Source organism: Lacerta agilis, chromosome 7 (assembly GCF_009819535.1).
Source record: "Lacerta agilis isolate rLacAgi1 chromosome 7, rLacAgi1.pri, whole genome shotgun sequence".
NCBI lineage: Eukaryota > Metazoa > Chordata > Lepidosauria > Squamata > Lacertidae > Lacerta > Lacerta agilis.
The window spans coordinates 30,708,699-30,731,589 of NC_046318.1; the positions used below are offsets into that span (position 1 = coordinate 30,708,699).

The 22,891-nt window shown below is 40.2% G+C and overlaps 3 protein-coding genes across 8 annotated transcripts; 1 reads left to right on the forward strand and 2 right to left on the reverse strand.

Moving 5' to 3' along the window:
• Nucleotides 1-697: 697 nt before the first annotated feature.
• LOC117049796 (probable 2-ketogluconate reductase) lies at nt 698-7,745 on the reverse strand. 2 transcript variants are annotated; one of them, XM_033154748.1, is made up of 7 exons: nt 7,665-7,745; nt 7,246-7,446; nt 5,124-5,508; nt 4,218-4,389; nt 2,787-2,965; nt 2,059-2,155; nt 698-1,048 (listed from the first exon to the last, which is right to left on the reverse strand). In XM_033154748.1, exons 2-7 carry the CDS (start codon nt 7,411-7,413, stop codon nt 892-894), a joined length of 1,158 nt encoding a protein of 385 aa, XP_033010639.1. In that variant the 5' UTR covers nt 7,414-7,446; nt 7,665-7,745; the 3' UTR covers nt 698-891. The 2 variants fall into 2 exon arrangements, with proteins under 2 accessions (XP_033010639.1, XP_033010640.1); XM_033154749.1 differs by lacking the exon at nt 7,246-7,446 and having other exon boundaries at nt 7,665-7,743.
• A 908-nt stretch (nt 7,746-8,653) lies between these two features.
• Nucleotides 8,654-14,218, forward strand: TXNL4A (thioredoxin like 4A). 3 transcript variants are annotated; one of them, XM_033154750.1, is made up of 4 exons: nt 8,654-8,753; nt 10,118-10,290; nt 13,494-13,597; nt 13,970-14,218. In XM_033154750.1, the coding sequence occupies exons 2-4, from the start codon at nt 10,138-10,140 to the stop codon at nt 14,139-14,141; spliced, it is 429 nt and encodes a 142-aa protein (XP_033010641.1). In that variant the 5' UTR covers nt 8,654-8,753; nt 10,118-10,137; the 3' UTR covers nt 14,142-14,218. The 3 variants fall into 3 exon arrangements, with proteins under 3 accessions (XP_033010641.1, XP_033010643.1, XP_033010644.1); XM_033154752.1 differs by lacking the exon at nt 8,654-8,753 and adding an exon at nt 8,932-9,114; XM_033154753.1 differs by lacking the exon at nt 8,654-8,753 and adding an exon at nt 11,479-11,557 and having other exon boundaries at nt 10,154-10,290.
• A 2,390-nt stretch (nt 14,219-16,608) lies between these two features.
• On the reverse strand, nt 16,609-21,778 carry HSBP1L1 (heat shock factor binding protein 1 like 1). Of its 3 annotated transcripts, none has more exons than XM_033154755.1 (5): nt 21,631-21,737; nt 19,174-19,281; nt 18,668-18,734; nt 17,998-18,092; nt 16,609-16,769 (listed from the first exon to the last, which is right to left on the reverse strand). In XM_033154755.1, exons 2-5 carry the CDS (start codon nt 19,204-19,206, stop codon nt 16,764-16,766), a joined length of 201 nt encoding a protein of 66 aa, XP_033010646.1. In that variant the 5' UTR covers nt 19,207-19,281; nt 21,631-21,737; the 3' UTR covers nt 16,609-16,763. The 3 variants fall into 3 exon arrangements, with proteins under 3 accessions (XP_033010646.1, XP_033010647.1, XP_033010645.1); XM_033154756.1 differs by having other exon boundaries at nt 19,174-19,231; nt 21,631-21,734; XM_033154754.1 differs by lacking the exon at nt 19,174-19,281 and having other exon boundaries at nt 16,744-16,769; nt 21,631-21,778.
• Nucleotides 21,779-22,891: the final 1,113 nt, after the last annotated feature.

Genomic DNA, 22,891 nt, shown 5'->3' on the forward strand with positions numbered 1-22,891 from the left:
CATGTAGTAGAAGGAACTGCTGGATTGTTCAAACCAGTTTCTTCGTTAAGCTGATGACCTAGCTGGCCCTCTTAAGCACCTTCCTTCTGCACGATGGAAGTTTGTCATGTTGCCATAGAGACAACTGGGTGTGGATACTCTTCCTAATGGGGAAGCAAGATGTGCTGGAGTGTGAGCCCCTTCATCTTATGCTCAAGTTGTGTATATGTGTAACTAAAACCTTATATCCTAAAGAAACCAGTCTCCATTGGGTAAGCCAATGGCACCTGTGAAATCTCTCGCTGCTCAGCGATAGAGATGTTTGCAACACTATCCTAAAGCTACTTGAGGAATCCTAGTGCTTTCCCTCAAACAAGTTTCCATTTGATTTGAAAATGCAGGCTGCGGTGAAGCCAGGATCTGTACAGACAGCCATTTTGCATGTGCAGATGACTGCTTCATTGGGACTCTGTGGGGAGAGCGGGGTTGGAGGTATGGGGAAACAAATCAGGTATTGTAATGTGTATCAGGTGAAGACATCCTTGCCCCTTCTGTGCTGTGTGCAGCAATGTAAGTATGCAACTCAAAATGCAGTGGGAAGAAACAACTGGGCTGCATTTCAAGCTGCTAATATTTACATAGCCTTACTACACAATGTATTTGCTATCACACGAACGTGCATATCCGTTTCGGGCTGGAAAAACCAGAAAGCCAGCTGTTGTGCTTGAAAGCCTTGGATCAACATTTATTAGTTCTTTTACTTAAGAATATAATTACAGAAAATAGTTAACAGTATGGGAGGCCATAAATGAAAACTATGTAGGATGAGTTTTGATTCTCATGCACCATTGTTACTTAGCGGTTAATGTCCTTTTGCCGACCAGCCATTGATTATTAATGTTCTCCATCAAACTATTGGGTGATCACTTCACTAGGAATGGGGAGGTCATTGAGAACAGCCTGTATATTTTCCACTGCTTCTTCTGTCATCATAAGCAGGGCTTGTACAGTTGCAGTTCCAATGTGAGGAGTTATAATAACATTCTTCAGTTGCAACAATGGGTGATCCCTGCAAGGAAGCCATAACAGAAAAATCAGAAGTCATGTGGCACAGGCAGATCAAAGTAACTATATTGCTGTATGACTGCACTGAAAAAGACTCCAAATGGGGGGAAATGGTAAGTTAGCTTCCACTGAGCTGTCTTCTATACACTGTGTAGGTCACAATCATCAAGTGTGAAATGATCTACTAAACCATTTATAGGAGTTAGCCCTATGAAGATCTGCTTTTTGTGCTCTGAATCAAAGTTCTCATCACCTATAAACTTGTTTGTATGGCAGTACTGTTAGACAGAAAGCTTAGATCGATGGAGTCTATGTTCTAGGCTTAGAACAAGAACTCCCCCTTACAATTCTGCTCTATTTTTGCATCTCAAATGCATGGTACAGGTTTGAGTGAAAATGAATTAAAGCAGTAAAACAAATTTTGCCATGTACTATTCAATCTGAAGGTTGTTTTGTTTCAAAGCATTAGATGGCAAAGGAAAAGCATTTGAGACCTCGGGACAAGGGACAGGTTGCTATCTCAGCCCTGAACGCAAGTGCTATTGTGTTGTTGCACTACAGAGCTTGGAATGGGTTATATTTAACACCTCTACCATCATGATTCCTTGTGTTACTTCAGTTTGTTTAAATCCAAATACTCAGAGACTCTGGTCAGTCAGAAGAAATGGCAAAATGATTTACAGAAGGCATATTTATGACTATCCATGCATACAGATTTCAGTTCACATCAAGCATTAAGAAGTATGATTAAAATGGATTAACAAACCCCCCCCCAAAAAAATCAGTTACAATGTATGTCCCTCATAGCACATATCATCAACATTGTGGTATGACAGTAGGTCATGCTGGCTCAGGAACGGGACACAGGGAAAACAGGCAGCAGCAGAGGAGGCAAACCATGATCATCTATGCCTTAATGTTGAAGTTTTGGACCAATGAATAATAATTATTCCATGTCATGAGTCAGGACTAAAACAACAACAATGAAGGGTTTTTTTGTTGGTAATATTTTACCTTGGCAATGGTTCAGGGTGAGTCACATCTAAAGCTGCAGCCTTAATCACTCCATTTTTGAGCGCTTCTACCAAGGCATCTTGATCAACTACTGCACCTGATACGGACAGAACTTTGATGTCAATAATCACAAGAAAGTCATAAAGTAGCTCATGATAAAGACTGAAAGCTCGTTTCTGTGCATTGTTCACTTGAAAAGCACAACACTGTGTCCAGTGGAGTTAATGCCTAGGTAAGAGTGCTTAGGATTGCAGCCAAAGAACACATTTTAAGGAGCTAAGGGTCTCTCCACGTTATCTCTCCAAACACGTTTTGATTGACCCAAAATAGTAAAAAGGCTTATGAATCCAGTCCTTAATCCATTTCCTTTGCAGCAAACCTGTTAAAGTTCACCAATAAAGCCACCTCGTGTGATGTTGCTCTAGGGTGTAATAAAACCCACAGCTGTGCCAAATCCAATGTACCCAAAGTATGTTTCTTTACCACTGAATTTTCCCTTTCTTTTTCTTGTGATCCCCCGACCCCCCAATACTACTGGTTTCAAAATAATCCACATTTATTCTTGACACTGAAAATTGGTTGTTGGCCTCGCCCTTTGTTAGTGCTGGTGAAATGTATAACATTTCACACACAAAAATACAGAGAAAAGGATGGAATATATGCAAAAATAGGTATTTGAAAAATGTGTATAGCTGAAGTTTACATTTAGGTAGTCACACATCCCCTACCTCTGCAGATGTTGATGAGAGTAGCCGTGGGTTTCATCAGCTGCAGCTGTCTTTTCCCAATGAGCTTGTGTGTCTCAGGTGTCAGATTCACAACCAACATCACAAAGTCAGACCGTTGGAGCAAGTCTTCTATGTTTCTACAATAAGTAGCACCAACTGCCTGTTCTTCTTCCTCTTTCCTGGAAGGAAATAAATGTGACAATTGTCACTTATACTAGTAACTCTTGTCCCTGGAGCTGCCCAGATGGAAGAAATACTTGACAGGGGTTGGGAGCTCCTTGTGGATTTTCCTATGGGTAGCCAAATTTTAGGTCAAAAGGCAGCACTTAAAGTCCACTGCATCCCTTCCAATTCAATGTAGCATACATGTGAACATCAGTGTTGCTCCTTGCATGGTGCTACACGCTTGCCTTTCAAGGAAGCCAAAGGGCATTGCTAAAGGATGCTGGCTGACAATGAGAATCTGAAAACTTGAGGAACACGGGAGCCTGGATGTGTTTCTGGCTAGCAGTGATTTTTATTTTTAATTTTTATGATTACTATCCTTTGAAAAGATCGTCTAGTCTTCTAGTGCACCTTCTTGTGTGCCCTGCTTTAGGTGTTGATTGCCAATACTGGACATAAGCAGAATTACCCTTATTTTGTATGTGTCGCGCTGTGCATACTGCAAAAAGAGATTGAAGACAAAAATCTAATAAATCCTGATTTATATATTAATTCTGAACAGGCAGGTGTGTGTGTGTGTGTGTGGTCGTTTTACCATACTGAAAGTCTGAAAATCACCATGTCTTTAAAAATCACTTGCTTTCCACTTCAGTGTGCAAATATTAGCAAAAAGAATCACCATACACGTAGGTTTGCCATACGTCCAGGAATTCCCGGACATGTCCTCTTTTGGGGATCCTACATGCCCATCGGGGGTGTGTGTGTGATTTTACATTTTAAAGCAAACGTCCTGGATTTTTGGTGGGGGTACTTTTGTGGGGGGGGTGGTGGCTCTGGCAACCCGGGCTCTGGTGTGGCCAGATCAAGCTCAGGCGATTGCCCTAAGTAAGCCCAACAACTTTTTGTGTCCAGACTTTTACCTCTTGAATTATGCCAACCCTACCATACAGTGACTTTTTCACTTTAATGGTAGAGATGGAAAATAGTCTCAACTGATGGAGGAATTGTTTTCGTCTCTCTCAGCCCCTTAGCCTCCATGACTACACACAGACTGACTCTGTAAAACATGGTGCAGAGATTGGTAGTTTAGAGCAACTGCTTCCAATAGACTTTGAAACCTAGATTACCAATACATTACAAGATAATAACTTAGGCTGAGGTCTGTACATGTCTACTCAGGAGTAAGCCCCACTGAGATCCATGAGACTTACTCCCATGTTAATTTTGCATGGGCTGCACTGTACAACACCTTCATCAAGGATATACCTACGGTTCCTGTTGTGATAAAGGATGTTCATGTCAAAAGCTTTTGCTCTCTTGGCTACTTTATACCCAATGCTGCCCATCCCAATGATACCAAGAGTGGCCCGGGTAACTTCTACTCCCAGCCAGTCAACTGCAAAATGTGTGGTATCTGGAGATGCTGCAATGTGACAACCTAAAAAACAAAAGCAGAAGCCACGCAGCAGCGAACGAGAAACAAGTGTTAGTACTTACAACAGCTTTATTCCAGAAATTATAAAACATGCCTGCACTATTTACAATAGTTATTGAAAATCAGAACAAAATAGAAAATTCTTTCCAGTAGCACCTTAGAGACCAACTGCTACTGGAAAGAATTTTCTATTTTGTTTCGACTATGGCAGACCAACACGGCTACCCACCTGTAACTGAAAATCAGAAGACAGCTCTAAACGGGAGTCCCTGTAAGGCATATTTCTACTTAGAATTTGTGCAATAAGCAGCACATAAAAATATAGGTGGGGATAAATTTAAGGAAGAAGGTAGCAGAATCCATCACCGTTAAATCTACTTAAGGGATTTCGTATGGAAAGATTAGAGAAAACATCTGTTCAAGAGTTTGAAGAGCTTCAACACATCAAGGTTTAAAATGCTGAGCTAAATGGATATTGGCTGACTCAATTTTAGTTACAAACTAGAAGCAAGCCAAAATTTGGAGTACTCCATAATTTTCAGTTTAAAAGGTAATTTCTACTTGGCACCTGAATAGCTAGAAAAGGGAGCAAATACCTGTATTATTATTTATCAGTATATCACGGTCATTATCATGTAACTATTGATCAGCTGATCCAAGGACTGATTGTTACTGGGAGTGGTGAACTCAAAATCTGCAGAACAACTTACATAAACTGCAAAAGAAAATGACTTTACCTTCCACCAGTCTTCTTGCAGATGCCAGCATTAAGGCCATGCCTATGTCTGCTGTGGAGTCAGAAACAGCATGTGGGGTGTTGGTGACTTTTACTCCAAAGCTCGAAATCAGTTTCAAGTCCAAATGATTCACCCCTACCCCTGAGTTTGCTACCACCTTTAAGTTGGGCAAGCTTTCAAGAAGTTCCCGGTCAATGAGAGGCCTGCACTCAAATACAAAAATAGACTTGATCTTTTCACGAAGTTCGTCCTTGTTTCTGTGAAACTCTCTCAGGGTGATGAGATTGAAGTGTTTCTTAAGGAACTCCACATGGCTCTCCAGTACACCAAATGCACCTCCTATTTCACAGATCAAAACGCCAGGCAGTTCTTTTTCTCCCATACCCTGAAAAAAGGGGATGATGAGAAATGTTAAACAAAAAACAGAAAACTAGGCTTTCATATAGCCACTAGAAAATATCCAAGGATGTAAAGTGGAGTCTCAGTCTTCTGCATTATTCTATATTAACAGTTAGAGAGTCTGTGACAATAATTACATTTTGTTGGGTGCTTAAAACATCTATTTCTAAAAGCATTCCCAGGAAGATGAGCTGACTCACAGGCAGTATCAGATTTCTCTTTAGAGATCTGCTTTATTTGTTTCTATTTCCTGTGTTTTAATGTTGTTGTACACTACTATGGCATTTTGTGGTGTTTAGACATTTAGAAAGATTTTATACATAAATACATAAGAAAAAGAATATGCCCAGGAGGATTTAATTGCAACAGATGATGACTTTCTACATGCGTATTTTCTTGCCCAGTTGTGGCAATAAGACACTACAATGTAATGATAAAGCTGTATTCATCATGTAAGATGCAGGGGAAATGCTTAGTTGCTGGAGCAGAGTGGGATCCTCTCTAAAAATGTCTGAGAATGCTTCATGCTGATCAAATTAGCCTTTCATCAGTTTTGATTCTGACAGTGTCAGCTTCTGTATAAAGAAATGAGCTGCGGCCAGTCATAGAAGTGGTTATAGGACAAAAAACTTCAAGATTTAGCTGTTTATCTTTTAATAGAAACACCAACATCAACTACCGGTAATTTTGTTCATCCTAAGAGAAGGACAGCATACACTACTTTGGATGATTTATCGAGGGAAATACTGTTTCCTATACAGTATTTAAATATTGCTTAAATATTAAGGCAGTAACCTTGTGGTCTTGAAAATAACAAATACAATATGTATATACAAGAAACAATGAATATGAAAAACTACAAAACAATGTAATCTAATCTAATATAATCTAACATAAAACAATAAAATCCTAAAGCCCTCAAAACATAGCAGCACATTTTAAAAACTTCTTAAAGAATTAAGGAACCCTTCCACCTTCAGCCTCCCTCTCCACAAGGCAAATCTTGGGTCACAATATACGACTCTCACCGCACTCAAACATACACATCACACCCAAATTCTGCCTTATAAATGTACGCTTCAACCCACATAAGAGGGACTCCATTAGTTACTGCCTTCTATGATATGCTTACTGGACTTCTGTCTAATATGAGCAATACCTTTAAGTAAAAAGGCATCTTGTAACACTATGGAAACTTCCATATAATTATCAGTTGTGGTGTGTGAGGCAGTGTGTTCAAAATGGAAGGCTTTGGGCAGTGCTATTTTTCTAGAAAAAGTGGTGCCATAACTCACAAAGAACACTTCCCTCATTCTCTTAGAATGGCAATGGAGCCCACCTGAGAGGTGGTGGAACAGCTGCCTTGCAGCACTGGAATACTGTAGTTTACATCTGTCTGTCCCCATATTTTGACACAGATTTTGTCAGCAGTGAGTTTTACCAAAGGACCACTTTGATTGGCAGCAACCCCATTCCATTCCCAGAATGCAATTAAATATAGGTGGCTATAATTTGGTCCAGGGGCTACTAATTGCTGCCTAGTACAAATTGCTGTTTTTCAGCAACCTAGAGATAAGAATAGTAATTCCCTCACTCAAAGCCTTAACATGCAATATAGGCACATGTATGTGTGTGTGTGTGTCTGTATGATTAGCATAAATAAGCACTTTAATCATTAACAGGAATATTTCTACAAGGCAATTTGCTTCCTCCTGGTACTAACCTTGGCCTGATCAGCTGCTCCCCCAGTGCTGTTTTGCTCAGTTCTGTAGCTTTGCACACAGGTAATGTTTGTCTTTGCCCACGAAGACCAATGCTTGCTGGAGACTTTCACCCAGGCAGCAGCCAGGCGAACAGACCGTGCCAAGCAGAAGGCTTTAACTCTGAGCATAATCCTACATTAAACACAGTGTTTTGGGAACACCTGTCCAAGAAACAACCATTTAAATCTAAGCTAGTGTTGTGAAAGCTTAGCAGATACTAAAGCAGACATTTCTGAATAAAAAGGAAGTAACAGTACAATTATGTTCTAAAAACCCTTTGTGGAGCCAGCAAAATAAATCACTCAGAATAAATTATGTTTAAAACTTTTAACAAAGATTACACCAAGATTAACAACAGCTTCTGTTGTAACTAACTTACCAGTTTTGGTAGAGGAGTGGATTAAACAATGTCTGCGTATTTCTTGATTCCTACAGGACACAGAGTGTATAGCACTGAGTACAGTTACTGTAGTTCTTTAACTGTGTGCTTTTAAGGCCCCTTAGCTGGCTTGGCTTTGCCTGAATGTGAGCTATGCACACAGCACATCTGTTCCTTAGTACGTACACATTTCTAACAAGGATGTATCCCAGTCTTAGACTTGTTTTCCAGATATTTATTAGCAGCATTTACAAGCTTCTCGATTAAAAATAAATGTTCAATGTATTATCAGTTAGGAGCCAAGGAAAAATTCATTACAGTATCAAACCTGGATAAAATACATATGTGGTAGCTAGGCTTATTTTGCCCTGTGTACAGTGCAAAAATATGGCAGGGGCAAGCCATTATCAGCCCATGTTTTCATGTTTTACACATGGTGCTAAGATAAATGCATATCTATGTAAAAAACAATATGTATTACGGCTGTCTAGAAGAAATACACCTCCAAAGAGATCACGTGGTCTGAAGCTGGCAAGAGTCTTAATTGCAAGTCTCTGCCCGCAGAAGGGGGCAAGTGCAAGAACAGCGGCCAGACCCGAGCAATCAATCCTAGCTCTCGATTTGCTTTTCCTTACGGGTTGGAAGAAACCACCAAAACCAAGAATTCCACTAGACAAGCTTTCGGCGGGAATCCTTTCCCAATGCAAAAATAAGGAAGGTTGACAGCACTGCTTTCCCAAACGGTTGTCGTCATCCCAAGGTCTATGGTAGCCGCCTACGCGGGCTTCATAGCTGTCAGAACCACTCTCTTCTACGCAACAGGTACCCGTTTTACCAGATCGGTTCCCCCTTACCTCTGTGTTTGCAATGGACTCGTCCACCATTCCACTTCCGTCGCGAAATGAACCTCTCCGGAAGTGGCGAAACAAAAGGCGGGCAAACGGCTTCATTTGCCCTAGGCGGCGCTTACCCTCACCCCACCCCCACCCCGTCCGGCCTCTAAGTTCGGCGGCCGCCGGTCGTCGCGAGAGCCCACGTGTCCTTCGAGGCAACTGGTGAGCCGTTACAGCCGTTATTCCTTTGCGTTCGGTGAGTGGCTGTTATCTGGCGGGCTGGAGTCCGCGGGCGGGTGAACGGCCGGGGAGACTGAGGAGTTCAGCAGCGTTAGGAGAGCCGCAAGCTCCCCATCCCCTGGGCTTTGCAGAATCCCACGGAACCTTAAACCGGCCTCGGTTTTCCTTACCCCACGCTATCTCACAGGCACAGCCCGTGCTATAGCCCTGGTCAAGACGACGCTACCCTATTTGGCCGTGTTTATATGTTGCTCTGCGGCTTGAAAACGTGCAGAACGGCTCTCGGAAGTGTCAGAACAATTAGTGTATATATATATAAACCTGAACAGACAGGAGAGCAGCTGGAACATGAGGGAAGAGGACTTGACTAAGAGGATGTAAGATAAAATGGTTTCAAAAGGCCTGGGCGTATGATAGGCACTTCACCTAGAAGGAGATCAGGCTCGATGTCAGGGGAAGGTGTTACAGATCCAAGGCACAAAACATGAAAATACCCTTATCCCAGGATAATGGAAGGTTTATCCTTCAATTTAATGGCCTCTTAAAAATGATATTGATATTTGGGGTGTATCATAAAGTCCTGTCTATCGTTTTGGTTCCAGGTCATTTAGAGCAGGCATGTGCAACTGCCACAAGACTGTGATCTACTCAACAGTATAAAAAAACTGGCAGTGATCTGCACCAGAGTTGTTGAATTTTGTGTGTGTGTGTGGGGGGTTGTTTTGAATAGAGATTGCTAGGAGTCCAAAGATCTACTAGGATCAGGATTGACCAGGAACACCCCGTGATCAACCAGTAGATTGCATTCGACCTGTTGGACATACCTGATTTAGAACTTTGCATGAACCTTTAATCATGCCCGTTTTCTCTTGACTGATCCCAGCCAGACCGCAAAGTCACCTGTAAGTTCTTCTGCTCCTTCCTTTTGGAGAGAACAAACTGAACTTATTACCAACTGAAGAAGTGTGCATGCACACAAAAGCTCATACCAAGAACAAACTTAGTTGGTCTCTAAGGTGCTACTGGAAGGATTTTTTTATTTTTTATTTTGTTTTGACTATGGCAGACCAACACGGCTACCTACCTGTAACTTATTACCAACTGTCATGGACCAGAAGAATTGACCTCCCCCATCAACACATCCCTAATTATGTCGCACCATTGACTATGAAGTCTGCTGTGGTAGCTTAACCTTGGCTGGAATAACGGGGTAAACTGATTATATAACAATTTGCTTGCCTTATACAAGAATTCACTTCGTGAATTTAGCAGTCAAATTCTAACAAATTGCTTTGTCTTGAACCAAACCTTTTTTTTTGTAACATTGAGCACAGTGAGCCTGAACTGTAAATTCTTGTCTTGTTCTGCTTTCTCCTACAGGTCTTACACATATTTTGAAAATGTCGTATATGCTTCCACATTTACACAATGGCTGGCAAGTAGACCAGGCCATTCTTTCAGAAGAAGACCGTGTGGTGGTCATTCGTTTTGGGCATGACTGGGATCCAACATGTATGAAAATGGACGAAGTTTTATATAGTATTGCCGAGAAGGTATTTCATTTTTATTAATATTGTATTGTATCCATTTAATCCAAATTTATATATTAAACTAAGAACATAAGCTTATGAGAAAACATGCCAATTATTTTGTTTACATTTTTATCTAAGAAGGAACAACTGAAATGCATGGTTTTTATGTAAAATATTTTTTTCAGTTAAGATCGCACACATCCAGAATCATGTGAGTAGGCTTCCTCTTATACCACGAGACTTCCTCTCTGCCCTCTGTAGCACTCCTGAAATCTGCCTGAGGGTCTTCCAACCCCCTGGAGCACAATTCTGTGGGAGTGGCACAAGGTTGGGGAGCAAAGGAAAGTTTATATTATGCTATAATAATTCTTAATCACTTACAACAGATTGTTAAGTCACTGAGAGGAGGCTACACAACTGTATACCAGTTTAGCAAAACTGGGCGAATATGTATGTTTTTAACTGATGCTGAAAATCTATCAGTTTCAACACCAGTTGGATCTGGGAAAGAAGGGCATTCCACAGTTTGGGTGCTGATATTAAGAATTCCTTCAAGCCCCTGATAAGTTTTGAGGAACCCCTGCATTATTGGAACATAGTTAAAAAACAATGTTCTATACTATTGTAAAGACTTTTCTTGCATGGGTGGTAGATGAGGGAGCTTTGGCGTATATTTTAAAGCAGCAAATATGCTTAAGGTAGTTGCAGAAGTTATGGGGGCTGAAATAAAATGGGACTCTTTCTTTCACATGAAGGGCAGCTTTGGATCTAACCTTATATAAAATTGCATTGCAGAAATTTTCGTGAAAACGAAAATAATAAAATTCATACATATGATATTAATAACAGCATAGAATTCAAACTGTTATGAAAACAACCCTAAAGGCAATCCAACTGCTTATATTACTGCTTCTGAGCAATAAAAGACAAACTGACTTTAAACATCAGGGCAAATATAATGTTCAAGTACCAAAATTGAGACATAACTAGTATTTTGACATTTTAAAGGAAAATATAGCTAGAAATATTAATAGGTGGGAGAAACATTTTCAAGGAAATGTCAAGGAAAAGGACATAATATTCTTTGGAATACTTTTATAGATAGTAGTAGTTGGAAAACTAGTAACTTGGCAAGCATATTGGCACTTAAATTTTAATGTGGGGGGAAAAGAACAATGTAACTTTGTATTTAAACATCTCCCTCTGCAGAAATAGCAGATTAAAGAGGGTGATCCTTCCTCCTCATCTTGCTTACAAGTCCTGTTTGGATATCACTGCTGTACAAAGAGTGAGTAATCAGTTGTACTGCATATTTACACTAGAACAATCATGCAAACCTATTGTTATGCTACAGTTATATTCTGCATTGGGAGAAAATTTAGTTGACAGTGAGCACTAAAGTTTCCAGTTTCCATGCTGGTCACTTTCTTAGATACAATTTCCAGTAAGTGCAGCTTGTTCCTCCACTATTTGTGCTCCTTCTCTGATACACTATGCATAATTTCCAATATAATCATGCAGTTCTGGGGTGTAAAAGGTAACATACGTGTTTTGGACAACAGTGACTTCCTGTCAGGTCCAGCAAAACAAAAAGTTTGCCAATATGTACCGCTAAAGAAAAAGGCTTTTAAGAATTTTTGTCTACTTCTGTTCTTATGAGTTGCATATCTGACCCGATCATCACTAAACATTTAAAGCGGTGTCATGCCATTTTAAACAGTCATAGATTCCCCCAAAGGACCCTTAGAACTAGTTTGTCAAAGGAACTGAGAGATGCTAGGAGACCCCTATTCCATCACAAAGCTACAATTCCCATAGTTCCCCGGGAGATGGATTGATTGTAAAACCATTCTGGAAATTACTGTTTTGTAAGCGGAATGGGGTCTCTCTGTCTCTAGCATTCAAAATAAAAAATGAACTCCTTGGCATAATGAGACTTTCTATTTCCTAGTCTTTGAGCATTGAGTTTGTCATCATATGTTAGGGTTTTAATACTAACACAAGGGTCAAATATTTTTAAATTTTCAGAATTCTCAATAAGTCTTGTAGGAGGGTTATAAGTGTCTTAAGAAACATATATTTCACTGTATTAAAAATAGATACTTATGCATAGGCTCTTACAGGTTTATGTGTATGTTAGTGTTGTAGAGGTTTTCAACCTTTTTGGGTCCACAGCTCCCTTTACCAACTACATTATTTCTGTGGCCCCCCGTGAGGCTCAGGAGCCGGCTCCAGTTATGTCACCCCTTTCCTGCAGAGCTGGCAGCCCCTCACCCCTTTTTGAACCTTTCTGTATCCATTCCTGGCATCCAATGAAATATGGATGTGTTTACAGGTGTGTGTCTAATATAGAAGAGGTAAACAGGAACTGAGCAGAAACAGCAAAGTTTATTGTATTGTGAATTTTTGAAGGGATATTTACTGAGGCTTTTTGTGGGTCTCATAGGAGATACTGGTGGGTACACTGTGGCCCACAGGCACCACACTGGTGACCCTGACCTTCTTGTCTTTCCTCCTTCCCAAATCTCATATATGCTAGTAAACTAAGTCTGACATGTTAAACCCATTGGCAATTGCAGAACAGTGTATTTTTTAAAATTAAGCTGTTTCAATCATCACTGCCACTGTATCAGTATGACCTATTGCATTGGGTGGGAGCTGTAAACTAATGAAGATTATGTGAAAATTAATATTGAACAACTGCAACACCTTGAGATTTCCTAAAGCTTGCAGAAGCACAAACGTTGAATTCTGGCTGCTACTGGGTATAGTGCAAATGGATCAGACCTGAACATATCTAAAATATAAAACCGTATTCTGTGTTTCAGTTCATGTTACGTATCTTTCGTTTTGAAACTAAATGAGAAACACTTGTATCCTTTGGGAAGCAAATCCCAGTGAGCATATTTCTCTGTAAACTTTTCAATACATTGGTACCTTGGTTACATACTTAATTCTTTCCGGAGGCCCGTTCTTAACATGAAACTGTTCTTAACCTGAAGCACCACTTTAGCTAATGGGACCTCCCACTGCCGCTGCGCCGCCAGAGCATGATTTCTGTTCTTATCCTGAAGCAAAGTTATTAACCTGAAGCGTTATTTCTGGTTTAGCGGAGTATGTAACCTGAAGCGTATGTAACCAGAGGTGCCACTGTATTGTGAAGCTATTTTGCTTACAATTAATGTTTTAGAACATAGTACTAAACACACATTCCTCTCCCATAGGTGAAAAATTTTGCTGTTATTTATCTTGTGGATATCACCGAAGTGCCAGACTTTAACAAGATGTACGAACTGTACGATCCCTGTACAGTCATGTTTTTCTTCAGGTATACTATAACTTGTGTATTTTCAGCTGATAAGTGTTTTCCAGGCTTTCTCTAATTTTTGACCGGATCTGTTTATTTGTGTCATGTAGCGCAACTAAATAAGCTGCAGAATAGAGTAACTTTATTGATGTCTGTAATACTACAAATTTCTGTTGAATACCACTGGTACAGCACTGGATACAACCCCATTAATCTAATCTAGTTTTAGTATAAAGGAAATATACATTAAAGTATATCACTCCATCCTGCCCAAATGTAGATGGGGATAGTTAGGGAGGAGTATATATTGCAGAACATGGGGGTTACATGAAATACTATGTAACTATAATATATTAATAATATCCTTCCCCATTTTTCTTTCCTTTCTTAAAGAAACAAACACATAATGATTGATTTAGGCACTGGTAACAACAACAAAATTAACTGGGCAATGGAGGACAAACAAGAGATGATTGACATCATAGAAACAGTTTATAGAGGAGCACGTAAAGGTAGAGGTCTTGTTGTATCGCCCAAGGACTACTCAACCAAATACAGATATTGATCATTTGATCATTTTACTACAAGTCTACTTCTGGAGCTTCGTAAACCTCAAACTTTGTATAAAGTATTCTTTCTTGCTTTTGTCTCCATTGTGAATATATTTTTGATTTTATGTAAATATGTTACCTTATTTTTATGCAAAAAAACTTACTTGATTTTAGAAATAAAGTATGACTTTTACACAAAGTGTTTTGACTCTTACATTTTTCAGATTATTTTTATAAAACTATTGTTTTATATAGGAACAGACTGAGCTATGTCCAGTTGAAACATAACAAATGCCTCTAGACAACATAAACCATACAGTGGTACCTCAGGTTACAGATGCTTCAGGTTACAGACTCTGCTAACCCAGAAATAACGCTTCAGGATAAGAACAGAAATTGTGCTCTGGCGGCGCAGCAGCAGCAGGAGGTTCCATTAGCTAGAGTGGTGGTTCAGGTTAAGAACAGTTTCAGGTTAAGAACGGACCCCCAGAACGAATTAAGTTCTTAACCCAAGGTACCTCTGTATTTCATCAGAATATAAAAATACAAAAATACAGTACAGTGGTACCTTGGTACTTGAATGGCTTGGCTCCTGAAGGCTGCAAACCCAGAAGTGCTCCAGTTTGTGAATGTTTTTTGGAAGCCGAACGTCTGACGCAACTTCTGATTGAGTGCAGGAAGCTCCTGCAGCTAATTGGAAGCCATGCCTTGGTTTTTGAACCGTTTTTGGAGTCTAATAGACTCCCAGAACAGATTAAGTTTGAGAACCCAAGGTACCACTGTATATGTCCCACAAGGCACATTTTTGCAATTGGCTTGGATCCAAATACTGTTCTATCACCAGATGGCTAGGGTTGGTGGACAGGGGATGTGGAGGTCTGTAGATAAGAGGGATAGGAAAGAATTATCCCTTTTGTGTGAGCAAGTAGAAAGTGCCTTACAGAGCAGGAATTTTGGATTCAAGCAATTGTTTAAGGCCCACCTTTAGAATTTGGGAATCTAAAGTGTCATGGATACCAGAAAACACGCATAGCACCAACTGATATTAATCACTGTAATATTAAGTAATCATTGTAATAAGGGAATCCAGTCAGTGTTTTATGTGTTCCACTTCCAGAGCCTAGAGCAGTTCCAGTATAGATTTTTCAAAAAAGTTGGAAGGCACACAGTATCCATTGGTGGCCAAAAGAAATACATGTCCCAGGATGTCTTTGAAGAAAAAAGGCAACTTTCCCCCCTTCTTTTATTTCCTCCCCTCTTAGCATAATTATGCTATCTTTTTAAAAAGGTAAAGGGACACGGGTGGTGCTGTGGTCTAAACCACTGAGCCTCTTGGGCTTGCTTATTAGAAGGTCAACAGTTCGAAGCCGTGTGATGGGGTGAGCTCCCATTGCTCTGTCCCAGCTTCTGCCAAACTAGCAGCTCAAAAGCATACCAGTGGAAGTAAATAGGTACCGCTGCGACGGGAAGCTAAACGGCATTTATATGCGCTCTGACTCCGTCACAGTGTTCTGTTGCTCCAGAGGTGGTTTAGTCATGCTGGCCACATGACCCAGAAAGCTATCTGGACAAAGGCTGGCTCCCTTGGCCTGAAGCGAGATGAGCGCTGCACCCCATAGTCATACCTTTGCCTACTACAGTTTTACTGAAAGATGTATAGGAATTTCCTTTGTTTGGACTCTAAACACAAATAACGTTTTGTAGAAACAAAACTGAAACACTATAATTCATGAATGGCAATTCCTTACTTGTTTCAAAAGTATCCTCTCAGTTAAAAAATTATATTACCGGTAATAATTTTGGGGCCACTCAGCCTCAGGGGGCCCTAATTCTGTGCATATCTATAAATCTGCCACTGGTTCCTAGGTTTATTTGTGTAATTCACATAATGGTGTTACAAATTGACATGGGCTTGTGTGGTTCTGGGTTACATTTCTTACATAATTAAGATTCCTAATATCTTGAATTTATCCTGAGAATTAAAATCAATTTAGTTCTGGCTGGTCTGTGTTCCAGTGGCATACAGTGGTCAGAGTTCAAAACAAGCAATTCATGCAGGTACTAGTCAGCCAATGAGGGGGGAAGGAACCTAGGGGAATCCAAACTTCTGATCCTTCTCCCAATTGTGTTATTCTTAGTATGGTCTCTTCTCATCTGGTGCTCTTAACATTTATCCCTGTATGATCTACCACCTTTATTTAGTTTTGCCCAAAGTTGTTGAGCAAAAAAACCAGCGCTGCGGATGTAGGACAACCCTAGGGAAAGATAAGAACCCATGGGCAAAAATACAATGGAACTTACATGAACATAGTATGTATATATTATGCTGATAAAAATATGAATCACCATGGTCTTCACTGTTACAGTAAACTAGGTTTCAGTGTTTGTTGGGGGTGATTCCAGTGTTAGACACTCAGGTAAACTTATGGTAAGTGGTCCACCGATCTCAAGGATGAATAATGACTCTGACTCATGCAAAACTTTAAGAGCAAATGTTACCTTCATTAGAGAAATAATGCAAGTGATTTCACATGTTCTGCTTGATTTTTTTTCACTATAGCCATTGCTGTGGTATAGAAAGATAGTTAATCAGTTCCAAGTAGTGTAGGTTTTTTGTCATTTTCATGTCTTCCTCGTCAATGCTGTACAAAATGAATATTAGCACAAGGCTTGAGTTAAAATTGGAAAATGAAACCATCAGGCCTGAATTTGGCCTCTAAATACACTTTCATTATCACATTCCACATTTACATATTCTTCTAATTTATAATGAAAAGATTGCCATTGAATGAGTAGACACATTTTTATGGTGAATTTTTGTTTGTACTAGAACAATATAGTGCCATAATATTCTTATGAAAGAATATGTGGCTATGCTAAACAAGCATCTGCTATACCATTCTTCTGCAACATGCTGTGTCTACTTAATTTTAGTTTCCCTGAACTACATACTGAATCTGTATCTGCATATCTTCCCTACACTCAGTTGAGTGCCATCTGTCTTGCAGAAACTCACCTACATTGCATTGTAATTAAGGTACTATGCATTCATACCTTCTTTTCCACTCCCCAAGCACTTTTGAGTACAGTGGTACCTCTGGTTACAGATTTAATTCATTTCGGGGTGCCATGCACACCCAGAAAAATCCATAACTAGAGGTGCCGCGGCCATAAGCCAAAGATTCCGTAATCTAGAGGTTACGCAACATGAGGTACCACTGTACTTCTCAGTTGTTGAATACACTCTTAAAATAACTGCTTCTCTCATTGGCTTGAGTTAACTTCTACCTCTATTAGCCTGTCCATGCTTTAATATTAGTAGAGGGGGATTTTCCTTATTTCCATTGTTAGGGGATGCTAATTTGGTAGTGACATGGAAGTACATGTCATACACTCAGGATTTTTGACATGTAGGAGCTAAATGAAATGTACTAGTTTACTCAGGTACTTTAAATATTGTTTGTAAAAAATGTATTCATTACTTTAAAAATTTTGAATGAGTGATTGATTTAACCTTCTCTGTTGAGCTTTTTGCTGGTGTTTTTAAGAAAGAAAAAAGTTTCTGTTTTGCAAAGGATTTTATCAATAAATCTGAGACCTTTGGGTTAAGTTAATAATTAAGTTAATAATAAGTTAATAATAAGTTAATAATAATTAAGATAATAATAATAATAATAATAATAATAATAATAATAATAATAATAATAGGCTATTAATCTTCAAGCAATCAGTCAATCAATGTAATGTATTACTGCAGCCTAAACAAAAAGAACACTCAGAGTGTTTCATATGAACTGGTGTTTCAAAAATATTATACTCACAGACAGATGACTATCAATACCACATTATTTTACAAAGCCAGAATCTTACCGTTAGTTCTTCACTGGTGTTTTCTATCCCAGCTTGTGCCATTAGTCCAGTAACATGCTTCTCTAAATCATCTATGCGATCACCCATTTCATCTGGTAAAAAAGGTTAAAGAGCATTGTGCTTCTTTTCTGTGTCTTTAGTAATCATGCAGTGGAAATACAGATTGCTCTTTCACCAGGTATCGTCTAATGCTCAAAGTGACATGAAACTGAAGGACATACCAGTCAAGAGTGGTTTTGACTGAGAAAACAGGCTGCAATCCTATATGCATGCTTAGTGAATTCAATGGAACTTACTCCTGTGTAGGCATAGGATTTTATTTTAAAGGCATTGGTCAGTATGACTGGTATAGCTTCTCTCTGGCCCTTTAATGGCCCTTGGTGGACTAAAGTAATAAATGAGGGCTGCTGGGCTCCCTTATGTATTTGCATAAGATTTATTGGATTCCCATCGCTGATTACTGTTTCAGGCAATTAGTACAGTTTTTTAAAAGCAATTCTTATTACAATATATTTGAATGTATTTTTTATCCAACTTTTAGAATCATAAGCAGTTATTTTGAAAATAATTGGTAATTATAAATCAAGCAGGTTATATAAATGGCTCCAAAAGTGTAATCAATCTGCAGAATTTGTGATATTAGTTTTAGAAAATAAACTGAAAAGGATATTTCTTAGAAGTAATTTGTCCGCTAGTGCTTGAAAGTTTTCCTGTAACTGTTGTAGTAGATTTTCTGCCTGGAAAATAAAGATACTGTTAGCAAAATGTGTTTATGCTGTTGGAAAATGAATCCATCAATTTGCTGTAATAAAATGGCATAAAAACAGTTGGCTTGGATTTTGTACACTGGAATAGGAAATGCTAGCTGCATATTAAGGCTGAATATTTGGAAGCTAATATTTTAAAGGGCATGTATACTCAGAAGAAAGAAGAATGTCTTCCTACGTGCAATGGGCTTCATCACAATCCTGAATTTGCATGAAGTCAGGGAAGTGGAGCAAAAGAAAAGGCAGACTGTATAACACCAGTGGCCATGGCATGGGAGTGAGAAGGGAGACACACTGACAGGGATAAAGTAGTGGCTCAAAACAACAGGCGGTTGAATAAAGCAGGAATGGAAAAAAACTGAAAGGAGAACAGCAATTTTGAACACTGGCAGAGGTTTGCGTAAAGTACCTTCATACGATGGAATATTTTAGGTTTCCACATCCTTTATCTTTCTCACATGAGTCAGCTGAGGAATGGAAGAGGGAAAAGGTTGAGTACAGTGAGAAGAAAAGAATCCTGAAAGAAAAAAGTGGGTGTTTTAAACAAGTGCAGATGTCTGAGTAAAGCAGGAATGGAGGGACCCATGGGTGTAGCCAGGAGGAGCAGCTGCCCTCTAAACCAAGTAACTAAATAAAAAGACTTAACTAATTGACCAATTGCATCGCAGATAACTTGGTTCTGCCCCCCAACACAATGTCTGCCCCCCCTAAAATAAATCCTGGCTATCAGGGACCAAGGAAAATTGTGGTTTAAAACAACAGTACAGTAGAGGTCTGGATAAAGTAAGGATAGAGGAACCCAGAGGAAAAGTTAGATTTTGAATGGAACAGCACAGTCCTATTGTCACTGAGAAGCTTTCTCATGGGCAAAGAATATTGTAGATGCCTCACTATGAATGTGGAGAGAGAATTTCATTCTTGAAGACCTCTTTGTTGTGGCCGCAGAGGTTTCAGCTCTGCAGCACCAGCGCTCTGATGCAAGGAGATGGTTCATTCTCTGGTGGAGGGCAGATTGAATGAGGCATTGGATCCAAAGTCTCCATTTCCTGGAAATAAGGGACCTGTGTCCCTTATTTCCTGGATAGACCCTCCAAATTAAAACAAAACTACACCAGCCCTGGAGCTGGTGTAGGGAATAAGCCCAGTGGGACTCAGACACAGCGCTTCTTCTACTATTAAATCTGCCCACCCATCACGATGAGATTGCTCTGCCAATCTGTTTCAACAACATATTTGTTTCTCTGCAACATTTCTGTTTACGTGTGAATGCTACTAATATGCTTGGGGTGGGGGCAGAAATGATTGCATAAGTGCTTGGCACACCAAGAATTTATATTTGACATGGAAGCTGTAATTATCTATGTGTAATTATAAGAGAACAATGAAGCTTAAGGATGAATCCATTACATAACATAACATGCTATTGGGAAATGAGAATCTTGTAAGCAGTGTGTGCAACAACCAAGTACTGTATTGTAAAGTTAGTATCTCTGTACCTTTCAGCATCCTAAAAATAGAAAACATGCCTATATCCAGCTGAGAGGATGATTGTATTGTATATACTTTAAAAGTTACATTTTCTCTACTCTGCCAATTGTGATTAAGATATATAGAATTCAAGTAGGAACACTTCCCCTTGTGGCTTTTGTTACCTATAACAAATATGAATTTCTGTGTATGAACAGTGAAACAATCGGTTGGTGGAAACAAAATAATAAATAAATAAATTCCTTCCAGTAGCACCTTAGAGACCAACAAAGTTTGTTCTTTGGTATGAGCTTTTGTGTGCATGCACCCTTCTTCAGATACACTGAAACAGAGCTCACCAGATCCTTATATATAGTGAGAGAGTGGAGAGGGGTATTACTCAGAAGGGTGGTGAGAATGGGTGATAGGTGTGGAAGACCTGTTGACGACTGTTAACGACTGCAATTGGTCTTACAGGAAAAAGCTTGGGGCGAGATGGCTGTCATGTATAATGAGATAAGAATCCAATGTCTTTGTTCAGACCAGGTCTCTCCATGGTTTTAAGTGTGGTAATGAGTTGCAGTTCAGCAACTTCTCTTTCCAGTCTATTTCTGTTGGTTTAAACTATTTTAAACTGTTGTTTAAACTATTTCTGTTCTATTTCTAATCGGTTGGTGGCTATTAGTACAGCAGCCTTTTGTTGATTAATTAGTAAATGCAATATAGCAGTCTCATCAACTAAGAAGCTACAGTGATAAAATTATTGCACTGTTAATAGTTTGAAATGCAATACAAGTCATTCCCTCTGCAGCTCATGTGTACATCATCAAAGTCTAAGATGAGAACAAACTGTTTCTCCCTTTAAAACCGCTTGGCCTTGTATGCTGATTTGTGCAGACAGACGGGAACCTGTCTGAGAGAACTCATTATTAATCGGCTAAGATTTCTTTGTATATAGTCTCATTTCCTGGAGTAAAGGCATTTCCTGGAGTAAAGTTGAAAGTGACATTAACTACCAGAGTGGCAACATAGGACGTGAAACCTTCAGTTAAGAGGAATAACCGTCCCCCCCCGTCCCCCTTTTAAAAGCCTTTTCGTATTTCTGCCCTCTCTGCCTTCAGCTTCGTTTTTCTGAGAGGCAAGAGCCTCCCCCCCCCTCCTTTTAATGGACCGCCTTCCCTGCGGCTCCAATTTGGCGAAATCTTCCCCGGCTGGATTTCTCTCTGACCCGCTAGAAGTAGTACCCCATTTCCCTCGCCCCATTTATTGCCAGAGCAGCGACGAGACCCGTCCTCTCTCCAGGCAGCGACACATTTCGTGAGGGAGGCGCAGCCTTCGGGCTAAAACCCACGCAGCCCCGAGAGGCGCTGCCAAGTGCGAGGCAGCGTCCGGCACTCACGAACTGAGAGAGCTCCCTGGCGCTCTGAGGGTCGTTGTCCGCCATCCTGTCCTCCTCCTCCCTTGCTGTGGTGGCGCCGCCGCCGCCTCGTCCCTCGCCTTCCCGCTCTTCCTTCCTCAAACGGCCGCTGGTTGGCAGGCCAGTGGGAGAATCGGGAGCCGGAGGCGCGCGCCTTCAGCCCCGCGCCTGCGCGGCGAAGGGGTAGTGATGGCAGTTGAGCCTGGCCGCTCAACCGCCGTAGCGTCCCGCCCGCGTGCCTTGTCGCCAGGTGGCAACTGGCAACCGTTGGGGAAAGGCCGCGCTTAGTTACGCCGCCAGCTTCCAACGCTCAAGGCACGTCTTGGATGTTTCAATGAATAGTACAAGCTGAGGGATGTATTCGTGCAGTGCTTTTTTTCCCTAAAAAAATGTTTAGGGGCACTCTCATTTTCCTACTCATATTGAAATACTGGCCTTCAATGAGGCCAAACTTATATTCACAAAATGTTTAAGGGTATGCGTACCCCCAGAAAAACCACCGTATTCATGTATATAGAGTATTCCCTCCCTCATGTGGCTCTGAACACAAACCCCCTTCCCCATCAAATATAGTAAAAACAAGAAGAGAGAACTTTTCTATTAGAAAAAAAGAAAGAAAATACTTTTTAATTAATAAGAAAGCACATAACATCAAGAAAGCAAGGGAGAGGAGATATAATCCTGGTAAGTATGGTCATTTCATCATTATTTAAGTTTCTGTATGTCCCACTGTATATGTGCACCACGCATGTCCCAGGCGAAACGAGACTTTATTTCACCTGGGTCAAAGACCCAGTTTGCCCCCCCCCCTTTGCATAAACACATAAACACACACACACACACACACACACACACACACAAAGGCTGGGAGCCTCAATGGCGCCCCTCAGTTTCAATAGCTAGCTGTCATCTGGCAGGGAAAAACTACGCGGTAATAGAGAAAACAAGTCAAAAGCCCTGCTGGACTGGCAGAACTTGTTTCACAGTTCTTGAGATCCTGACCATAAAATTTGGAAGGAAACGCGGGCCACATATCTCTGTGAAGTTGTCAATGAGGAATTATTTAAATAAGGAGTGTCTGACAACCATAATTAAGGTTGAGATGTACTCTCAAATGTTCCTACTCACTCTTGAGTACACAGATGGCTTGCACTTGCTGAGAAAAATATGTGAGAGAGACCGGCAGAACAAGTTATACTAGTACTGTAGATTGTGACTGTTTTTCTTTGAGCTTTCTGGGAAT